At 52.6% G+C, this 21,641-nt stretch overlaps 1 protein-coding gene across 4 annotated transcripts in view; it reads right to left on the bottom strand.

The window, feature by feature from the left end:
• The window catches only part of AKNA (AT-hook transcription factor), a 63,609-nt gene that overhangs the window by 31,607 nt on the left and 10,361 nt on the right, over positions 1-21,641 (bottom strand). For 2 of the 4 annotated variants that reach the window (XM_030817687.1, XM_030817685.1), the window contains exons 3-7: positions 14,224-14,613; positions 9,638-10,695; positions 7,240-7,314; positions 1,592-1,748; positions 698-852 (exon numbers count right to left, since the gene is read on the bottom strand). In XM_030817687.1, the coding sequence (XP_030673547.1) occupies positions 698-852; positions 1,592-1,748; positions 7,240-7,314; positions 9,638-10,695; positions 14,224-14,500 (1,722 nt within the window). In that variant the 5' untranslated portion in view covers positions 14,501-14,613. Of the gene's footprint in view, positions 1-697; positions 853-1,591; positions 1,749-7,239; positions 7,315-9,637; positions 10,696-14,223; positions 14,614-18,975; positions 19,038-21,002; positions 21,225-21,641 lie in introns of those variants that run through there. The other 2 variants (XM_030817684.1, XM_030817686.1) reach the window with 2 other exon arrangements.

A 21,641-nucleotide genomic window follows, 5' to 3' on the forward strand; every position in this document is an offset into this window, starting at 1 on the left:
TGGCATTGGCAACTAGGAAGCTCAAAGCTGAATGTGTGACTCTAATGTGCTTAGGGTCCAACAGAACGTTTTATTTACTCACTCCACATATTTTATTTTTTTCTACCTTACTTCCTCTCTGCCCCAGTTTTCTCACTTCTGTTTTCAGAATGTGGCTAAAACGTATGTATTTTCATAAGGTACTTTAAACCACTTCTGGAATAAAGTCAATATACAGTTATAAACAGACCTGCAAACAATTCACGGTTACTTGGACTGTTTGATGAAGATACAAAGACCCTTGAGAAGTAACTAGGAATTGATTTATTTAATAAAATGAACTAAGAAAGTGAGGCAACTTATCCTGAAGAGGAAAAGGTAGAGTGGAGATTCTATTACCCTTCCAGAATTCTGAAAGAGCTCAGTTTCCTGGGAGCCAGCCTAGAGACACTTCCAAGCACAAGTGGAGGGATTTTGATGAGATGCATTGCCAAAAAGGGGGGTGAAACCTAGCACTGGTGACAAGGAGGAGGCTGGAGCTGTGTGGCCTCTAAAACCAGGGAGGGGCTCATGTTTTGGGGATGGCTGAGTTAACTCGGTGCAGAGGCAGCGGAATGACAAGTGAGACTCCCAGAGCGCCTCTCACCCAAGCAGGCAGAGGTTCTGTGTTCTCCAGGTGAGTTAAGTCTCTCGGGGGCAAAGCTGGGAGTCCACTCACCTTGGCCAGGAACTGGCTGGCCTGAGAAGCCAGTGCCTGGGTCTGCTCTGCTAAGGACTGGTCCTCGGAGATACCCCGGTTCTCCGGAAGCCACCCCAGGGTGGGCACGCTGGTGAGCGAGGAGGGGCTCAAGTCTCCTCGAGCTGATGGCCACCCTGGAATATACAATTGCTGGAAGCTGGGCCAAGAACAGTCCTTCCAGGAGCTGAAGGACTGAGGCTGAACGTCAAAGCCACCACCTCCGTCATCAAGTTATAGCTCAGTCACCATGTGCTATCTTCACATCAGCCCCAGGAAGTGGCTGGGTAGAGCATTGTCCCCCATTTACAAGGGAGAACAAGGTCCAGATCTGCGCCAGGTCACACGGCTGGCTGGAGCAGAGCTACACTAGGCCTCTGGGTTCCTGGTCAATAGCGTGGGCTCTCACACAGGGACACATGAGTTCTAATCCAGACACTTCCCCTCCATAGCTGTAGGAACTTCAGCGTGTCCTCACCTCTCCAAGCCTTGGTCCCCTTGGCTGTCATGGGTGTGACAACAGTGCACACCTCAGCGGGTTGTGGGGATTAAGTGAGGTCACATGTGTCAAGGCTTAGCACAGGGCCTGGCTGAGATATGGGCTCCCCAGGGACAATGCTCTACGTTTTCAACTCACCCAGGGTCACCAAGATGCCAAGTGGCAGGGCCAGGGCTGCCCCCAGGCTGCTGTGGATCAAACCAGGACACTTTCCACATCTCTGACTCTTTTGAGTCAAAGTGCCCAGGGTGGGGCCTTGCCTCCCTCCTTCCCCTGGCCTGAGGCCAGTGCCATCCCCAGGGTGAACCAAGTCAGCCCCACAGAGCAGAATCTCAGGCAGAAGGAGCCTCCAGCTGCAGCCCTTCTCCCGGACTCACCTGAGGCCACAGAGGCCTGGGGGTCCTCGGCTGGGCCCGGCCACCACTTTGCAGAGCAGGGCTGTGGGATGGTGAAGGACAAGACCTTGGTCCCCTGGGGCACCATTCCTGTGTGGATGCTGTGGCTGGGCTGGGGTGGGTCAGAGAACAGGTTCACCTGTGGAAGCAGGGAGGCACAGCAGAGCCAAGTCAGGGTAGGGGCAAGCCTACCTGAAATGCCTCATCTTCATTCAGGAGCTCAACACACACGCCGTGTAGTAATAAATACCATCTTTCAGTGCAGCCCTTGGCTAGGCCAAACACAGGTGAAGAACTGCATGCCTTTTTATTTATTCTTAATGGCAGTCCTGAAAGGAAGACAGGGTGGGGACCCCAACAGCCCATTATATAGAAGAAAAAATTGAGACACAGAGAGGTTATTAAGTCAGTTACTCAAAATCCCTAGCTGATAAGTCCTTGGATGAGAATTACAACACTGCTCTATCTGACCCCAACACCTATGGTTCTCCTATTAACAGTAATTTTTTATTAATAATGTGTGTTATAATTATCATAATTAATATACCACATAACATATAATTATTTCTTAACAAATATAAGCATTTCTAATAATTATTATATTGATAATAATAGCAACTAATAGCTGTTTGAATGAATGAGTGAACCAGCAAGTAAACAAACTAATCTGCCACTGGTAGCGGATCTCTATCATTTGAGGATGGATTTAACATGGCAGCCAGCCCAGTTGGTGAGGGAGCAGTCTGGAGTCAGGCAGGTGACCAGGGAAGGCCTCTTGAAGCTCGAAAGCGGAGGGAAACCACAGGCTGTTCAACGGCTTAAAGCAGAGTTGAGAGAACTATGTTCTGTTTTTGTAAAGAAGGTTTTATTGAACACAGCCATGCCTGTTTGTTTATGTGTTGTCTATGGCTGCTTTCACACTCTGGTGGCAGAGTTGAGTAGTTGTGACAGAGACTATATGCTCCACAAAGCTAAACATTTTCACAATCTGGCCCTTTACAGAGAAAGCTTGCCAACTCTGGCTTAGCATGTGGGTTCTGCAGTCAGAGCCCAGGTTCCTGTCCAGGCTCTACCACAGCACACCTCTGAGTCCTAGTTGGCTTAATAACCTCTCTGCATATGAAATAAGTGCTCAATAAATAGCGGCCACCACCCTGACATGCATCACCATTATCACCACCACCACCGTCATCACCACTACCATCATCACCACTACCATCATCATCACCATCAGCATCATAACCATCAGCATCATCACCACCACTGTCATTACCACCACCATCACCATCAGCATCATTATAACAATCACCACTATTACCATCACTATCATTCACCATCATTACCATCACCACCACTATCACCATTATCACCAACACCATCACTATCATCACCACCACCACCATCACCATTTTAACCATTACTGTCATCATCATAACCATTACCATTAGTACCATCACCATTATCATCATTACCATCATTATCTGCACAGCCACCACGGAGACAGGCCCATGGAAAAGCAACACCCCTTAGTGGCACTTGCTCATCATGATGTCAGGGGGTTATCTTAACTGCCCCCGCTGCACCAAGGTCAGGAATGAGTAGTTTAGGGTGGGCCTGGTGGAAGGGGCTCCCTGGCCCCCAGGCAAGCAGCCTCTCTTGCTTAAGTTGTATAGGTCCTGGCTGTGGCCGAAAAATCAACTCCAAGTGTGGCATGGTCCCCGCCGCCTCCTCCTCTTTCAGGCCCAGCCTCCCCAGATGAGAACAAAGCTGGATTTTAATAATCCCCTCAGCCATCTGCTCAGACTCCCCTGTGGGGGCCTTTCCTATCAGCACCCCTCTCCTGAGGTGACCCAAATCCCATGGGAGGCCCAGCCCTCTGACATGTTTCCCTCCCCAGAACCCTCTCTCTGCCTCAGGCCCCACCTAGGGAGTGACAGGGAATGGGGATGGGCCAGGGAAGCCAGGAGGAGGCCCTTTTGTTTCAGGGAACGAAAAGGAGTTTGAAGCAGAGAAGCCCAAAACCTGAGCAGATGCCCAGGCAGAGCGATGAGGTGGGGAGTGGCGGTGGGGGTGGCAGCTGCAGCTGCTCAGGCCGGGCCCTCCCAGGGCCGGTCTGCCTGGACACAGCCAGGGTGTCCCAGGTGCTCCCCAAGGCCGGATTCACTCCCTCGGGGGATTCTGTGAAAGGTGAATCAGGATTCTGTGAAGGGAGGACTAGTGAATTTGGGAAACATTGAGTTAAACAAATGAATATTCTCTGCACAGATGGATTTCTCTCAGCCTTTAAAATGCTAATTGGCTTTATGAATGGGGCGGGAGGGGAGGAGGAAGAGAGAGGAAGATGTTTCCCCAACTCATCTGCATACAGAAACCTCCCCCTCCCCCCATCCCCACCCAGGGGCTTCTGGGCCAACTTGCAGCCATCAGAACACACTGACAAGAGGTGGTTTTACATCATCTCCGTAATTCCTTCTTGGGTAATTTCTGGTCACCTCAGCTCTTCCAGATCCCTCTTCAGCTGAGATGGAGGAACAGGGGCTGGGGGGAGGTGGCAACATGGCAGCAAATGCAGTGAGATCACTATAAACCCTGGCCAGAGGCCAGTGTAGAGAACAGAGCCCACCAGTAACTCCTGACCAGTCCTGGCTCCCTGCCCCACAGCTGGGCTCCCTGGTCCTGCCCCAACCCCAAGGCTCCAAACCCATCGGTGCTCCTGGGCCAGGCCTCCCCAGCTGCAGATTCCGCAACTACGGAGTCTAGTTCTGCTAGAGCGTGGTGTCACTCGTGGGCTTCAGAGCTAGGCTGCTGGGTTCCAGCTCCTGCTCTGGCACCTACTTGTTGAGTGATCTTGGTCAAGTTACTTAACCTCTCTGTGCCTCAGCTTCCCCAACTGCAAATTATTTAAGACAGTGGTCCATAAACATCACCTATGACCATTCTTATTACTATAACAGTCATCAATCCGCCTCATCCCTATGCCTCTCTCCACACCCAGTGCCAGGGCCTGAGTGCCAGGGCTTACCCAGGCATGAGGAAAAAAACACCTGTTCTGGAATCAGGGCGATGTAGGTTTCAGTCCCAGCTTTGCCTGTTGCACCAGCTGTGGGATGTTGAGCAAATCATTCCACCTGGCTGCGCCTCAGTGTGTGTGTGGAGGGGCTCAAATATGACCCTGAACCTGCAGTGGGATACCTCTTGCTGCTCAGTGAATGTCAATCTCCTTCCTATGGGTCCCCATCCATTGCTGTCCACCTACCCACCATGCCTAGCCTGGGTGTCCAGTGCAACATCCCCAGCGCAGTTCCCTCCCAGGGGGGTCCAGCCCTTCCCTGTGGGCTCTGAGCAGAGTGAAGTGGCTCGGTGGGTCCTGGGGGGGTCTGAGGACTGCCTCTGAACTTGTGGCTTCTGAGCAGAAGACCATCCTGGGGTCTCTCCAGCCTTGGGGGTAGAGTGCACAGAGGTCCAGATGGAGTGAGGAAGACTGGCCAGCTGGAATCTTAGCTCCCCTCGAGCCCCATGGACCCGGAGTGAATCCTCCCTGCTCCGGGCTCTGTGTTCTCTTCTGCACATAGGAGCTCAAGCCTGCCGTGGACTGCTCCCCCAGGGAAGCTGTGAGATGGGGTTGGGCAGGAGGTGATAGTATCATCCTGCTTCCTTCTGGCAGAGCCCTGAACGGTGCTCACACTTCTTGAGGCTGAGAGAGGGGTTGGGGGAGGGAGCAGAGCCCTCGGGCCAAGCAGTCATTTTTCCAGAAAGGGGAGTGAGTGAGCTGGCACAGAACCATTTCCGGCCTCTCCTCCTATGACACCCTCACACACATGAGCCAGGGGTCTGGGTGCCAGCCAGGGCAGGGTGAGTACACATGGGGGGTGCCCTGAGTCCTACTGGGTCAAGGGAGCACCCACGAGAGGAGGCACCCCAGCTGTGCTCCCTCGTGTCCACCCCCGCCTGTGTCACCGTGGCTGGCACACAAGAGGCCTGGCAGTAAACACCTTTATAATAATAATATTCCCTAATGCTTACGAAGTGCCTGCCTAGTGCCAGGTAAATGCTTTCTGTATACTGACTCATGCCCTTAAATGAGTGCAGGAGGAAGGAAGGGAGGAGGGAGGGTGGAGACGCTCCACACCTCCAGCCCCCGCCACTCCATGACCTTCAGCAGCCCCTACCCCAACAGGAGCCCCAGTTTCCCAATCTGCCAAATGGGGAAGCCCAAGTGTTTGGGTCTGATGACCAGTTCCTTTCTCCTTGGACCTACTTGGAGTCTGCAGCCATGGGAATGTGGTTTCCCCAGAAAAGATGACCCAACAAAGCCCCCTCCCCTCCCTTTCCTGACTCCCCGGTCTCTTCCAACCCTGGATGTGGCTCAGCGGTTCAGAAAGCTGGAAGGAGCCTGCTTGGCTCCCAGAAGGAAGTCTGATTAGCCCCTCTTTTACAGATGTGCCAGATGAGGCCAAGAGGGAAGGGTCCTGCCTGTGCCAGGCAGCACGTGTGGGGACACAGGCGGGGGTCCTGGTCCTAGAACAGGCCCCCTTCCATTTCCTCACCACAATGGCCTCCGCCCACCCGCCCCGGAAGTGCCTCTCGACTTTGAGAGCAGCAGCTGTGGTGGGGGCAGGGTCCTGGAGCATGACAGGGGGAGGCACTGGGGCATCTGTATCTCTGCACCTCAGCTCCCACATCCTCCTCCACTGCTGCCTGATGAGGCAAGAGGAGGGCACAGCAAAAGCAGGAAGCCACGAGGGGCCGCACAGGTCCCACTTCCTGCCTCACTCAGAAAAGAGGAAGGTGCAGAATTCACAGCCTCCTCCCAAGACGGGGTGGGGGCTGGGGTGGTGGGTTCCCCCTCTGCTCTCCTCCTGCCCCATACTGCCGTTCAGGGGAGGGGAGAGGCTGTGGTGAGGTGGTGGGGAGGGAGAAAGGCAAAGGTGTGATCCAGGAAGATTCAGGCCCAAAGAACAAGCACCAGGGGCTGAGCAGAAATTCTGTGTTACTCTTTTGAGGTTCACAGAGTCCAAGTAATGTCCTTAAGGTCACACAGCTGGTTAGCAATGGAGTCAGTAGTCGAACCCAGGTGGTCTTACTCCAGAACCCATATAGAAGGAGAGAGATTCTCATGAAATTCCTGGGCTCATGGTAGCTCAGGCCTGTAATCCCAGCAGCACTTTGGGAGGCTGAGGCAGAAGGATCACTTGAGCCCAGGAGTTCAAGAACAGCTTGGGAAACAAAGTAAGACCTCGTCTCTACAAAACATTAAAAAAAAAATTAGCAGGGCGCAGTGACGCCTGCCTGTAGTCCCAGCTACCAGGGAGGCTGAAGTGAGAGGATCCCTTGAGCCCAGGAGGTTGAGATTGCAGTGAGTTACGACCACGCCACTGCACTCCAGCCTGGGTGACAGAGCAAGACCCTGACTCAAAAAACAAAAACAACAAAAACAAAAAAAGAGTCCAGGGAGGGCAAGGTCACTGCCCAAGGTCACAGAGGGACGTTGAGGTAGAAGAAAACTGGCATTCCACTATCTCTAGGGCCTCAGTAGATGGAGGAGGCAGCGGCCTTTCTCTAGGACTATGGAAAAGTGTCACCTCCTTGGGGACTTGGGCCCATGCCTCCACCCCATCCTGGCCTGGTACCTTGGCCCCGAGGCGTAGCTGGTCGATGGTGTTCTCGGCCTCAGCGTACTTGGTGAGGAGCCTGTGGTAGTCTTCCTGCAGAAAGGGGGAGCAACACGGTCACATGCGCAGGCACACAATGCACCCCTCCTTGCTGGGAGACCCTGATAGCAAACCCCCCTCCATAAGGGCTTCTGGGTTCCTGAGAGGAAAGCATTCAATGGTGGGATCCAAGCTGAGCAATCTTCAGGCTTGTGTGCAACACAGACCCACCACGTTCAAGTTCTGGAGCATGAGAGGGCAGTGGGACAATTCTTCTACCCCCGTGACAACGGATCTAGACTGAGGGCCTCTGGCTGGTTTACCTTGATACGTAACCCACATTGCAGACGGCTGCCACTATTTTATTTATCCAAATGCCCTGCCCACCAGTTGGCTCTGTGGGGTGAGGCCCATATCTGTCTTTCCCCCTGCTGCACTGTCGGTGTTTAAGCAGCATGTGCTTAAGAAGTACTTGATTTTCACTGGCAAATTGAATGAATCACCCAAGAGTCCCATGGCAGAAAAATAGAAGACTTAAAACCACTGTTCCACCTACTCAGAGCCACTTATCTTAAACAAGCCCAAAGAGCTTTATAAAAACAGGTCATTGCAGGAAAAAAGGAAAAGCATGTCACCTTTGAAGGATGTGAGGAACTGACTCCTTCTGAAAGCGGGTCGGTAACTAAGTAACTAAGTACCATTATGGGTCAGTAACGGTAACAGTAAAAGGACAGAACGGAGCACCTCGCTGGCCTTTCCTATACGAACAAGAACTTGGTAACCAAGCAGTTGATGAGGGACACTTTTACTTTGTAGCATATTTCCAGCAATTAATGCAGGAGTGAGATCATTAGCATACTACCACTTGTCACCTCAAATGAAAGACTAGCCCAAGACGATGACCATCAGAGGCTGTCAAAATCACAAACAAGAGAGCAGCAGGCATCCTGTGCTTGCTGAAGGAGGCACACAGGCCACCTATCATGTGCTCTTGCCAAAACTCCCCACGCCTATGGAGCTTGTGGTCTGGAGGGGAAATAGTCATGTTTCTCCTCCAGACCAGCAAAGCCTCTAGCTCGAAACCTACCAATATTCAAGGAAAAGAGGACAATGGGATGCATGAAGAGAGACCACAGCACATCAGCAAAGCCCAGACTGTGGAAGGCTCTGCAGGACAGACTGATTTCCGCAACAAATGAATTGCACAGCAGAAGTAAGAAGGAGGACAGACTAAGAGAGTAAAAGAGATCTGAAAAAATAAATGCAAGAAAGAAAGAAAGAAAAAGAAAAAGAAAAAGGGAGAGGAGAGACTTGAAAGGCACCAAATGCAATATACAAGCCATGTTTGGATCCTGAGGCCCATGGACGGGAACGAATAAGCCATTTATGAGACACAGAGAGATCTATGAGACACAGAGAGATCTGAATGCAGGTTTGATATTTGTTCATATTTAAGGACCTGGTGTTAACATTTAGGTGACCATGGTATGTGGTTATGTTTAAAATAAGGTCTTTATCTTTAGACATTATACACACTAACATATATTTAGATAAAATGATTGGATGCCTGAAATTTTGCTTCAAAATAATCTAGTGGGGGTGAATAAGGGAGAGGTAAGGCCACAGGTGAGAAAGGTTTTTGGGAGCTGCTAATTGTGGATGCAGGGGGTAGGTACGTGGGAGTGTATTCTACGATTTTCTCTCTTCTATGTGTTTTAATTCTTTCATAGCAGAAGTTGAAAAGAAGCAAACAGATCATCCTTGAAACACAAGTACAATCACGGGTCTTTTTGAGCAAAGGGCTTGGGTGTATCTCAAGGCTCCAGGCGCACCCTCCCTCCACCAGCAGGGAGTTCCTGGCCCAAACCCCAGGCCTCCCTACCCCAGCCAGCCTCTATCCCAGGGCTTCCCACCCAAGCCAGCCTCCACCCCAGGCCTCCCCGCCCCACCAGCCTCCATCCCAGGGCTTCCTACCCCAGCCAGCCTCCACCCCAGGCCTCCCCACCCCACCAGGCTCTACCCCAGGGCTCCCCACCCCAGGCCTCCCCATCCCACTGGCCTCCATCCCAGGGCTTCCCACCCTAGCCAGCCTCCACCCCAGGCCTCCCCACCCCACCGGCCTCCGTCCTAGGGCTTCCCACCCCAGCCAGCCTCCACCCCAGGCCTCCCCACCCCACCAGGCTCTACCCAGGGCTCCCCACCCCAGGCCTCCCCACCCCACCGGCCTCCGTCCTAGGGCTTCCCACCGCAGCCAGCCTCTATCCCAGGCCTCTCCACCCCAGCCAGCCTCTACTCCAGGCCTCCCCACCCCAATTAGCCTCCACCCCAAGCCAACAGGGGCCTTGGTGACACATCCACAGACATAAGTCCCACTAACCTGGAGCTGATGGACCAGCTCAGTGGCTTGCTCAGGCGTCTGAAATTCTTGGGGTACCCTGGTGATGGGGTGGGCAGGAGGCGTGTCCTTTGCCAGGGCTGCTTCTCCACTGCTCAACAGCACCTCCTGCACAATCTCAGCCGGTGACTTGAAGATGAGGGGCCTGGCAGGGGCCTGAAGCTTCCTGTTGTGGCTTCTGGACTTGGGGGGACGGTAGCTCTCATCTTTGGGGAATCTCACCCGGGGCTCTACCTTGGAGAAATCAGGGAGTGGGTAGTTCAACTGCCCCCGGCCATACTTGGGGGCATTAGAAGACGAGCGGCCAGCCAGAGTGGCTCCCTGTCTGGGCAACAGCCTGCCCTGCCGGGTTGGCCTGGGCTGGGGATTCAGGGGGCTGATGGAGCCAATGAATCGGGAAGGGAGTGGCTTAGGTGACGTCTTTGTCTGCTTCCAGATGTGTTCCTCGGGCTGAGGGCATGAGAATCTGGTCGTTTCTTTCCTCCATCTATCTGTGGCACGCTGCGGACTCTGGGCTGGGGGAGCTGAGGAGTCCTGGAATTCCATGGCGGTTGCCTGAGCAACGCTGCCTCCAGTTCTGTCATCTGGGCTTAGGAGGTGGTGGCTGGGGCCCTCTGGCAAGGTTTCTGCCAGGGCAGTGGGCTGGGGGCCATCGGTCTCTCCTTCCCAGGTAGAATCAAGGCTGTCACTAGGGTGGTCGAGGCTCACCGTCCCACTGCTCCAGGACCTTGTCGGGCTGAGTTCAACGGATGGGTTGACCTTGGAAAGTTTGTCCCCACTGGCTTGTTCGCCAGAAGCCACCCAGCCCCTGGCCTGACCATGCCCAAGAGCCATGGGGCTGGTGTTTCCATGGCCCTCCAAGCTGAGACCAGCCTTATACCCCAACCTTGGGGAGCTCTCTCCAGCCTCCTCAACCTCCAGACTTCCGAGGGTCCCATCTGGCTCCTCTTCAGTCATGTCCAGCTGACGGCCCTGCTGGGGGAGCCAGGCAAGAGGCTCGTGGGAACTTGCTGGGCTGTCCACATCCTCTGCTTCAGCCTCTGGAAAGACAGGCCATTCACTTCTTAGCATATACCAGGTCTGTACCCACCATGTAACTTACCCTAAGTCACTTCAACTCTCTGGCTTCCATTTCCTCATCACGTGGGGATGGAAAGAATCCCAGCGTGGTGGTAGACTTAGCCAAGTGCTTGTCTGATACCTGATCTGGTTATCTCAGAGGTCCTTCAAACTCAAACCCAAACCTGGTGGATGGTCCCTCCAGTGTCTCCTCCCATCTCAGCAGATGGCAACACCATCCCCTCTAGGCATACAGGCCAGAAACCTGGGAGGCATCTTTGCCATCTCTCTCCCTCTAACCCCCTGAATCCAATCTGTCACTTGGTCCTGTCCAATGCGACCTCCTATAAAGATCACAAACTCATCTACTGCTCTGAAGTCTACCACCACTACCTTAGCTCGTATCCCATCCTCTCTTGTCTGGCTAACTGCAGTCATTAGCCACCTAACCATCTCCTCCATCCTCACCCACATCCCCCATCTGAAAACTCATCCATGTCTTCCTGTGGAAGAAAAGCAGAACCTTCACTATGGTCCTAAGGTTGCTGCCACCCTGGCTCCATTAGCTCTCCCGATCCATCTCTCTCCATGGCCCCTCAAGCTCCCCCTGCTCCTGCTGTGTGCACATAACGCTCCTCCCACCACGGGGGCTACGCATGTGCGCATCCCTCTGCCGGGGAATTCTCTCCCCTCCTTGGCCTAGTTAACTCCTATCTGTCCTTCAGGCGTTCACTCAACCTCTGCCTCCTCAAGGAAGACTTAGATCTCCCGGACTAGGTCAAGTTCTCCCTTTTACAGGCCCTCATAGGACTCGCTCCCTCTACTTTGTAACACTTATCATAGCAGCAGTTTTCCATTTATTTGTGTGGTTGTTTCATTGACATTTGTGTCGCCCACTACACTGCAAGCTCTATGAAGCCAAGGATGCTCTCTGTTTTGTTCACGATTGTATTTGCAGTGCTGGTACCTGACACTATTTGTTGACTGAACAGAAGGAAGGAGAAAAGGGAGGTGAGTGAGGAAGAGAGGGAAGGAAGGAGGGAGAGAGGAAGATAAGGTATATAAAGCCCCCAGGAAATAGACAGTTATTGTAATTGTTACATAGTGGGTACTTAAGAAATATTTATCCATCTACCCACCCATCTATCCTGCCATCCTTCCTCCCAACATCCATCCATCTACCCACCCATGCACCCATTCATCACCCACCTGTCCATTCATCCATGCATCTAACCACCATCCGTGCAGTCATTGTTTATGGAGCACCCACTCTGCTCTAGACCCCGTGTTGACCTCAGGGATAGGTCCAAGTTTCATGAGACATAGTTTGGGTACCACCAGGCATAGACTCTGTTCAGGCAGATGCACCTTTGTCTCACTCTCTGCTCCTCCATGCTATTTCCCCTACCTTTGATGCCTTTACGTCTCTTAACCACTTAACATGTCCTTCAGCAAGTTAATCTTGCTTACAGCAGCATTACTTGAAGCCCAGGGAGGTTACGTAAGTTGCCAAAGATCACCCAGTGGTTCCGTGGACCTAGGACCCAGGCCCCAGCCATGCAGGTGAGTTTGCTTCCACCACTAGGGGTCATGCACTAGGGGTGAAGGGGCCTGGGTTTTGGAGCTAGGGAGCCCTGGGTTCAATCCTGGCTCCTGTGACCCCTCATCGGGGCCATGGGCAAGCTGCTGACCTCTCTGGCAATCCATAGTCAAACTTGAGGCTAGTTCCTCCTACCTGACAGAGGGTGGTGAGGAGGGAACAAGAGAGGGCCAGACTCTGCCCAGCCCTGTGCCTGGCATAAGACAAGGTAGCAGCTGTTACAACATAGCAGGGGGTTACCATGTGACCCCAGGAAGAGATACCTCTGCCCTGTCAACCCAGTGCATCTCAGTCACCATCCCCTGCTGGAGAGAGAGCTCAGAAATGGCTCCTCAGTGGGCAGCAGTGGGCAGTGCCCACTTTGAGCAGATCTGGTGTGTGAAACTTTGAGTAATGGCACAATCCACTACCAGAGGAGGCTTCTCTACCAATCATACCAGCCTGCGGGAGTCACAGGACCCTAAAACACGGGCATCTCGCTCATAATCTAAGTGCAATAGCTACCACGTATCCAGCTCTTACTATTCTCCACAATATGATTCCTCTCATTTTATAGATGGAAAAAGCAAGATTCAGGCAGAAGGAACTTGCTAAGCAAAGCTAGGAATTTAGTCTAAGTTGGTCTGGATGCAACCAGAACACACCTATTGTAGAAAACAAGAAATGCCAACATTCCCATTGCTAATTGGGATTTTAAAAAACCTTAAAAATGTCCAGGCATGACGGCTCGCATCTGTAATCCCAGCATTTTGGGAGGCCAAGGTGAGAGGCTCGCTTCAGGCCAGGAGTTTGAGATCAGCCTGGGCAACACTGTGAGACCCTGTCACTACAAAAAATACAAAAATCAGCAGGGGGTGGTGGCATGCACCTGTAGCCCCAGCTCCTTGGGAGGCTGAGATCTGAGGATTGATTGAGCCAGAAAGGTCGAGGCTGCAGTGAGCCATGATCATGCCACTGCACTCCAGCCTGGGCAACAGAGCAAGACTCTGCCTCATTAAAAAAAAAAAAAAAAAAATCAAAAATGGACATAACCCCAGGACTAAGTAATTCAAATTACCAAAGATATGATCAAATCAAGTGTGCAAAGATATATTAATGACATTCATCACTGCATTATTTATAACAGCAAAATCTAGAAACTACTAAAATGCCCAGCAGTAGGAGACTGGCCAGTTAACCATGGAATATCCATGGAAGTCTAGGAATGACTTGTGGGAGAGGATTTGATGAACTACGAAAATGTTCACATGTATTAATTTAACCAAAAAGCAGGTTATAATGAAGTATGTAGAATACTGTTCCATATTCACATTACATTTGCATATCTACACATATGGAAAACAGTGGTTATCTGGGGATGGAGTGGGACAATGAGTAATTTTAAATTTTACCTAATTTTGTGCTTTTATTTTCTGGTTGTTCTGCAATGAATGGTATTATGTATACAATTTAAATCTTTAAAAATTTTAAATTATAGACTTTGTAGAATTTAATTGAAAATGTAGAAGCAGCCTCCACTCTCTTCCCCCCTGCTAGATCGTGTGATGGCCGGGCGTGGTGGCTCACACCTGTAATCTCAGCACTTTGGGAGGCCGAGGCAGGCAGATCACGAGGTCAAGAGATTGAGACCATCCTGGCCAACATGGTGAAACCCCGTCTCTACTAAAAAAAAAAAAAAAACAACCAGGCATGGTGGCGCGTGCCTATAATCCCAGCTGCTCGGGAGGCTGAGGCAGGAGAATCACTTGAACCTGGGAGGTGGATGTTGTAGTGAGCCGAGATCGTGCCACAGCACTCCAGCCTGGCGATGGAGCAAGACTCTGTCTCAAAAAACAAACAAACAAAAAAGAACGTGTGATGTTGTTTTGGGGACAGGACACCACTGTGGGGGTAGGGGTGTCAGTCTCACCTTCTTCAGAAGTCTCTCCTCCTGACTCAGAATCCTGATGCCCATCGGGCTGCGGGTGTGGGTCCCAATCCAGGGGCGGCAGGTGCTGCTGGGCCAGGCGGAAGTCCTCCAGGAGCTCGGGGCTGGTGGCATTGGGAAAGAGTCTCTCTTCTTCCCAGCTTTGTGAACTACTTCTATCCACATCCCTCTTGTCCTCGGCCCAGGCCCAGCGCCGCCGCTGGGGGCCCTTCCCCAGGCCAGACTCAGCCCAGGGGATCTCAGTCTCCGAGCTGGCCATTGGGGCCGGCCTGGGCTTCACCTGGGCCACTTCATCTTCAGGAGACAGAGCTGCTGCCAGGGGCCCCAGAGTCACCGCTGGTTCCTGTCAGCATCGGCCATCCTGCCTGTGCCCTGTCAGGGACACATTCAAGAGATAACATTAATTAATCCTGATGCCCTCTTTTATTCGGAACAAGAAGTTACCAGCAGGAACTCTGGAATTAGCCCCAGTTCAACTCCTGGCTGCATCCTCCCAAAGCTGTGTCACCCTGGGCAAGTCACTCTGCCTTCATTTTCTTCATCAATAAAGCTGGGATAATAACTCCCCTCTCTCTCCAGGGTTTTTGTTTTGTTTTGTTTTGTTTTTTTTGAGACAGAGTCTCACTCTGTTGCCCAGGCTGGAGTGCAGTGGCACGATCTCGGCTCACTGCAACCTCCGTCTCCCGGGTTCAAGCAATTCTCCTGCCTCAGCCTCCTGAGTAGCTGGGACTACAGGTGCGTGCCACCACACCCGGCTAATTTTTGTATTTTTTAGTTTCACCATATTGGCCAGGCTGGTCTCGAACTCCTGACCTCGTGATTCACCCGCCTCGGCCTCCGCAAGTGCTGGGATTACAGGTGTGAGCCACTGCGCCCGGCCTCCTCCAGGGTTTTATAAACTAGATGAGACACAGGATGAGGAGCCCAGTGGCCAGTGCACCAACCAACAGGTGTTGAACGCACGCTAGCTAGTGTTACTGAGTACTGGCTCTTTGTGTGGGCATGGGGCACAGGCCCTGCTCACCAGAGAACTGATGGCCCAGGAGGAAGCAGACGATCACCAGGCAACTACAAATCCAGGTGAGATGTGCTGGAGGAGGCATGGGGGCTGCCCTGACACAGGCCAGGGAAGTCTGGTGATCCCAGTTTAGAAGCCAGTTGCTCTGAGAATCTTCTCTGACCTCACTCGGGTAAGAATTCAGATTGAGAGGTGGGGGAGGATGATGAAAAAAGCATTCCAGGCCAGGTAGGATGGCTCACACCTATAATCCCAGCACTTTGGGAGGTTGAGGCGAGCGGATCACTTGAGTCTAGGAGTTCGAGACCAGCCTGGGCAACATGGCAAAACCTCGTCTCTATGAAAAATTAGCCAGGTGTGATTGTACACACCTGCAGTCCCAGCTACTCGAGAGGCTGAGGTGGGAGGATCACTTGAGCCCGGGAGGTTGAGGCTGCAGTGAGCCATGACAGCGCCACCTGCACTGCAGCCTGGGCAACAAAGTGAGACCCTGTCTCAAAAGGAAAAAAAAAAAAGGTAGCATTCTAGTACCCAACATCATTGAAAAACAGGTGCTCAAACGAAAAGGCATTAAGTCCCAACACATGCTACAGTATAGATGAACCTCAAAAACATTATGCTAAGTGAAAGACACGAGACACAAAGGCCACATATAGTGTGATTCTATGGATAGGGAATATCCAGGCAAGGTAACTCCTTGGAGAGTGAAAGCAGACTGGTATTTGCCAGGGACTAGGGGAGAGGAGAGTGGGCACTAACTGCTTGCTGGGTATGAGATTTCCTTCTGAAGTGATGAAAATGTTTTGCAACTAGATGGAGGTGACAGTTACACAACACTGTGAATATATTAAATGTCACTGAACTACTCACCTAAAAATGGTTAGTTTTATGTTATGTGAATTTCACCTCAATTTAAAGAAAAAGCCTTCCGAGTGAGGAGTGAGGCGACCTGGGGGCGGGGAGCAGGCCTACCAGGGGCTTTCCTGGACCTGGGAGTGGTTTTGCCGATGGCTGGGGTATTGAACACAGGGAAAGCCCATCAGAGGTGTGGTTTAAAAGTTCCCCTCGGGCTGCTCTGGGAGAATGAACCAGGGAGGCTGGCCACACAGGGACCCGTCAGGCGGCTGCTGCAGGAACAGGGTAGCCAGAGAAGGGCTCCTTCGTTGCCTTCCCTCAACCCTCTCCTTCTTTCCCTCTTTCCTTCTCCCTCTTGTCTCCTTTTGCCTCTTCCTTCCCACGCTCCTGCTATTTCCCTAAGCGCTTCCTCTATGCCAGCACTGAGCCAGGCCCAAGAAGTGCAAAGCTGACCCAGAGTGGGCACGGTCCCCCAGGGAGCTCCCTGCCATGGAGGGTTCAGAGAACTGCAGCCCATCAGCGCAGTGGCCCCCAGGGCGGCTCACACAAAGGCCTTCTTCCACAGATGGGGAAACTGGGGTCCAGAGAGGGGAGAGGTCTTGCCCCAAGCCACACAGGGGTCAGGACAAGGCAGGGGCGAAAGTCAGCCTCCTGGCCCACAGTGTGGGCTTTCTCCCCTGCATGCTGTGTCGAAGGCAGTATGACTCCTGGCCTCCCAGGACAGAAGGTCTGTGTTTGTCCCTTTATCCTCATGAACACTTGGATCCTGCTTGATTTGTGTGGCTGAAAAAAGTCAGCAGGCAACTATTTTTGGACACAAAGTTCCCCAGGGAACAGTGCAGCCCGGGAAAGGCTGACTTCTCAAGGGCTGGAGGAAGGAGGTGCAGGGAATATCATTCTTCCCTCCTTGGCTGCGACTCCTGCTCTGTGGATGGGTGTTCGGGGCTTCTATCCTCTGTCCCTGCCCAGTCTTCCTCTCTACCCCCAAATGCAGAGCCCCACAATTTCCTCCAGATCACCCTGTGTATTGTCCTCCAGCCCCACAGTCCCCACCACATGTGAAGAGCCCACTCGGCACCAGCCTGGCTAGAGGCTTTACTTTTAAGTTCTCAATCTGCCCTCCCTACAAATATGAGGGTAGAACTTGGCTAAGATCACCCGGCTATTTCCTGCCACAGCAAGATTTGCAACTGTCAGTTTTGGCCTAGTGGTCCCCCAATATTTTTTTAATCACACAACCCATCAGTAAAAATATATTTGCTCGAACACATCACGCTAATATATTACATGTATTGGAAAGAGTATTTTCAAAAGTGATTTTCTAAAAAGATGCAATCGAAAATTGGCCAGGCACAGTGGCTCACACCTGTAATCCCAGCACTCTGGGAGGCCGCAGTGGGCAGATCACTTGAGCTCTTGGGCAACATGGCAGAAGCCTGTCTCTACTAAAAATAAAAAGGAAAAAGAAAATATATACAGGTGACCGTTAATGACACAGTTTGGACCGCACAGGTCTACTTATATGTGAATTTTCTTCTGCCTCTGCCACCTCTAAGACAGTAGATCAGTCTCCCCCTTAACTCCTCCTCCTCAATGTGAAGATGACAAGGATGTAGGCCTTTATGACGATCCACTTCCACTTACTGGAAGTAAGTAGACTTTCTCTTCCTTATGATTTCCTTAATAACATTTTCTTTTCTCTGGCTTACTTTATTGTAAGAAAACGGTACGTAATACATATAACACAGAAAATATGTATTAATCAACTGTTTATGTTATCAGCAAAGCTTCCAGTCAACAGCAGGCTATTGATAAAGTTTTGGGGGAGTTGAAAGTTATAAGCAGATTTTTGACTGCATGAGGCGCTCCTAACCCCTGTATTGTCCAAGGATCAACTGTATTTTATTTTATTGAGACAGGGTCTCACTGTTACCCAGACTGGAGTACAGTGGTGATCAGAGCTCACTGTAGCCTTGATCACCTGGGCTCAAGCGATCCTCCCACCTCAGCCTCCTGAGTAGCTAAGACCACAGGTACATGCCACCATGCCTGGCTAATTTTTAAAAATTTTGTAGAGATGGGGTTTTGCCATGTTGCCCAGGCTGGTTTTGAACTCCTGGGCTCAAGTGATCCTCCTGCCTCGGCCTCCCTATGTGCTGGGATTACAGGCATGAGCCACCCACCCAGCTGGTCAACTATATTTTAAATAGAAGCTCTAATCCTTGCTTCTCATACCTTCTGCAGGGCCTGTACCCTTCTTGGAAATCCCTGCCAGGGATCTTAAGCTTCAGTGTGCTTAAGAATCCTCTAAGCATGCAGTTTCCTGAAACAACCTGCAGAGAGCCTGACTCAGTGGCCCTGGGATAGGGCCCAGGAATCTGCATTTTAAACCAGGGCCTCAGGCAGGGCCTGCCCTTTGAAGTTCACTAGGCCTCCTCGCTCCTGCTGTTATGGCAGGTGGGGGAGGGGCTACAATTTAGCTGTTGCTTTTCTGGTTCTGAAGCCTCTGCTGAGGAAGGGGCCGGGGGGAGGCATGTGGTTTTTTGACTTTTTAAAGGGCTTTTTTTCTAGCTCTGCCGCAGAGCAGCCTGCGCAATCACAGAGGCCTCTGGGTGCACAAAGAGGAACATCCTGTCTTCTGGGATGACTCAGTCGTGGCAGAAATCTCACTGTAACCAGGGGAAGGTGCATGTCAGAGGCAGCTGCAGTGACTGGCTAGATTGCCCCCAGGCGCCTAAACCAGTGAGCCTTTCCTGAGCCAGTCCTCTGTCTTCCACGCGAGCCATGGCCCTCCTCACCACAAAGCTCCAGAACTGGCCAGTCAGCTAGTCAGTCAACAAACACACATTAGTGCCAACTACCTGCCAACTTCAGGCTGGGACGATGCTGTGATAGAGAAGCAGGCTGGGCATCAGGAGACAGGTGCTAGTCCTGGCTGCTGTTACTCACTGTGTATAGCTGGGCTTGCATTTTCCTCACTGTAAAACAGAGAAAGTACCACCTGCTCTTGATATCGCAAGGGGATATCACCCTGCTAGGGTGGGTTGGGAGGCAGGGGATGGGACTCAAAGAGCTTTGAAGTCCCTGATTGACTCAGCTTCTAAGGGCAACAGCCTCAGAACTGTTAACCTCTCTCCTCCTCCCTGAGGTCACATTTCAAAGTACAAAGATACATACTGAGCACCCAGTGAGTGCAAATCAACTTTTTAAAAAAGCCCTATGACTTCCTACTATATACCAGGCGCTGCATAAGATGCAAAGAATATAGAAAAGAGTAAAAGTGTTCCAAGATTTTAAATGGTGAGGGGTAGTACAATACAGAAGTGTTACCAAAGCAAGCTTTAAGGTGGGCTTGAGACACAGTGAAGATTTGGGGGAGAAGATTAGGGAGGGCATTCCAGGCAGAGGGAACAGCATAGGCAAAGGCACGGAGGTCTGAAAGTATGGCCTGACCTTGAAGGAGAGCTATGGGCAGGGGTCCCTGAATGCCAGACAAAGGCAGAGTTGTTCCAGCCAGCCCTCGTTAGGGCAGCAGGGCTGCTCCTAAAAGGCAGTGAGTGGGGTTTGGTGAAGACTCCGGCTGTGTGAGCTGGGGAGGGCTGTGGAGTTCAGGGTCCCCGCCATCCCTGGAGAAACTGGCCCCACAAGGAAGTAGCAGCCACTGCACCCTCCTTCTGTACATCTCCTTCTTACCCCCAAGCCACCACTGCCCCTGCTCTCTCAAGGGTCTAACAGACCCCCGAGGTGTCTATCTTCAGTTCCTGGGTGGGATGGACTCCTCTTCCCCGCCACCCACACAGGGCTTCTCCACCCGCTCAGTCATTCCACAGCCAGGGAGGGACCCTCCCCTTTATGGCTCAATCCCTCAGAACTGTCCAGACTCCCAGGTTCTCCTTTGCCAGCACAGCTACTCAGCCCGCACAGCCTCCCTGTGCCCTCTGCAGCCCCTTCCCATCCAGCCAGAGCGGTCCAGGGTGCCCCCCTGCTTCTACCCCCACCCACACCCTGACACCTCCCAGATGAGGAAATTGAGGCACAGAGACATGGCAGGCTCTCACAAGACCTCACAGCCAGGAAGCCCAGACAGAGGATTCAAAGCTAGGGTGCTGCAACTCTGAAACCAAGGCTGTCAGATGTGTCAGGGAGATGGGGAAGGAAGACCACCCCCCAAATCAGTAACCAGACCTTCCAAAAAGGCTCAACCATCCCCCCACCCACCAGCTGGCAGGGCACAGACTTGCCGTTCTCAGGAGGTTCCCACCAGCTGTGTGGACACTAGTCCCACAGGGAAGCACCAGCCACACCCCCTCTGTGTCCTCCCTGCCCCCAGCCCACTCCAGCAGCAGAGGCCGAGTAGAAAGAGAAACGGTGCCCTGGCTGTTGCCAGCTCTGGTCTTGCCATCCTCAAGAGCTGAGCTGGGTCTGCTGGTCCTCGGACCATCCTTGGCTCCTCTCCTTGCCCTTATGCAGCTGGCATAAGGGGCCATTCCTTCGATGGGGACCACCCCCCGCGCCGTCGCTGCCTCCTGTCCTGCTCCCCATCCCTGCATCGTCTCTGAGACCCCTTAGCAACCAAGGACACTAACTCTCCAGGTGCAGACGACGACACCCCAGGCACAGAGATGGACTCGCCTATCCAAGTTCACAAGAGATCAGAATCAGAGCTGGGACTGGAATCTAGCATCCTGAGGCTTGATGAAATCCTCCTTAAATCCACCCTTGCCTGGAGGCCGGGCTCCCCTGAGCCAAGAGAAAAGCGATGCAGCTCTAGCAGCTGCAACTTCCTGGCTGGGCTGGTCCGGCTGCCTGGACTGTCCCGGAGAGTCTGTGACTGGCCCGTCCAGAAGGAAGGCGGCCTCCCAGGCCCTCCTCTGTTCCGATCCCTTACCTCTCTCGGGCTCCACCACCGTCCTGCCGACCCAGTTTCAGGGGACCTGCCTGTGAAGTCTTTGCTCCAAATCCAGTGAGCCCCCTGTCTCCATTGCGCCCTGGCCCGCCTCCAGGCCGTTCTGCCAGCCCAAGCTGCTGCTCACAGACCAGCATCGCTCCCCACCTCTCCCCGCCCCTGCCGCAGCTGAGGCCGCCTCGCCTCGGCAGGAAGCGCCCAGCCTGATTTCCTACAAGTGTTTGTCAGAAGGAGGGGGTTTGTCTGCGTGCAGAGCAAGAGCTGGAGGAGCTTAACCCCTTGCAAGCCCTCTGCAGTCTGCGCTGCCCAGGAAAGGACTCAGGGAAAAAACTCCTAACGTCCTGGGCTTGGGATCATCTCAGCCCAGGCCCTGCAGGTACAGATGGGGAGACTGAAGCACAGAGAAGGCCAGAGGCTTGGCCAAGGTCACACAGCATGCTGTAGCTCCTACCCTCTAGGCCCTCTTCAACCATGGCCTGACCTTAGCCAAGGCTCCTTCCCTCACTAGGCCTCAGGGCCCATCTGCACGGTGAGAGCTCAGACTCAACACCACTCCTGCCCTTCCAGCTCTGACCCTGCCAATGTGCAACCTGAATCTCAGGGAGACCGTGGTGATTCCTG

The sequence above is a fragment of the Nomascus leucogenys genome, chromosome 8, assembly GCF_006542625.1.
Source record: "Nomascus leucogenys isolate Asia chromosome 8, Asia_NLE_v1, whole genome shotgun sequence".
NCBI classification, from domain to species: domain Eukaryota; kingdom Metazoa; phylum Chordata; class Mammalia; order Primates; family Hylobatidae; genus Nomascus; species Nomascus leucogenys.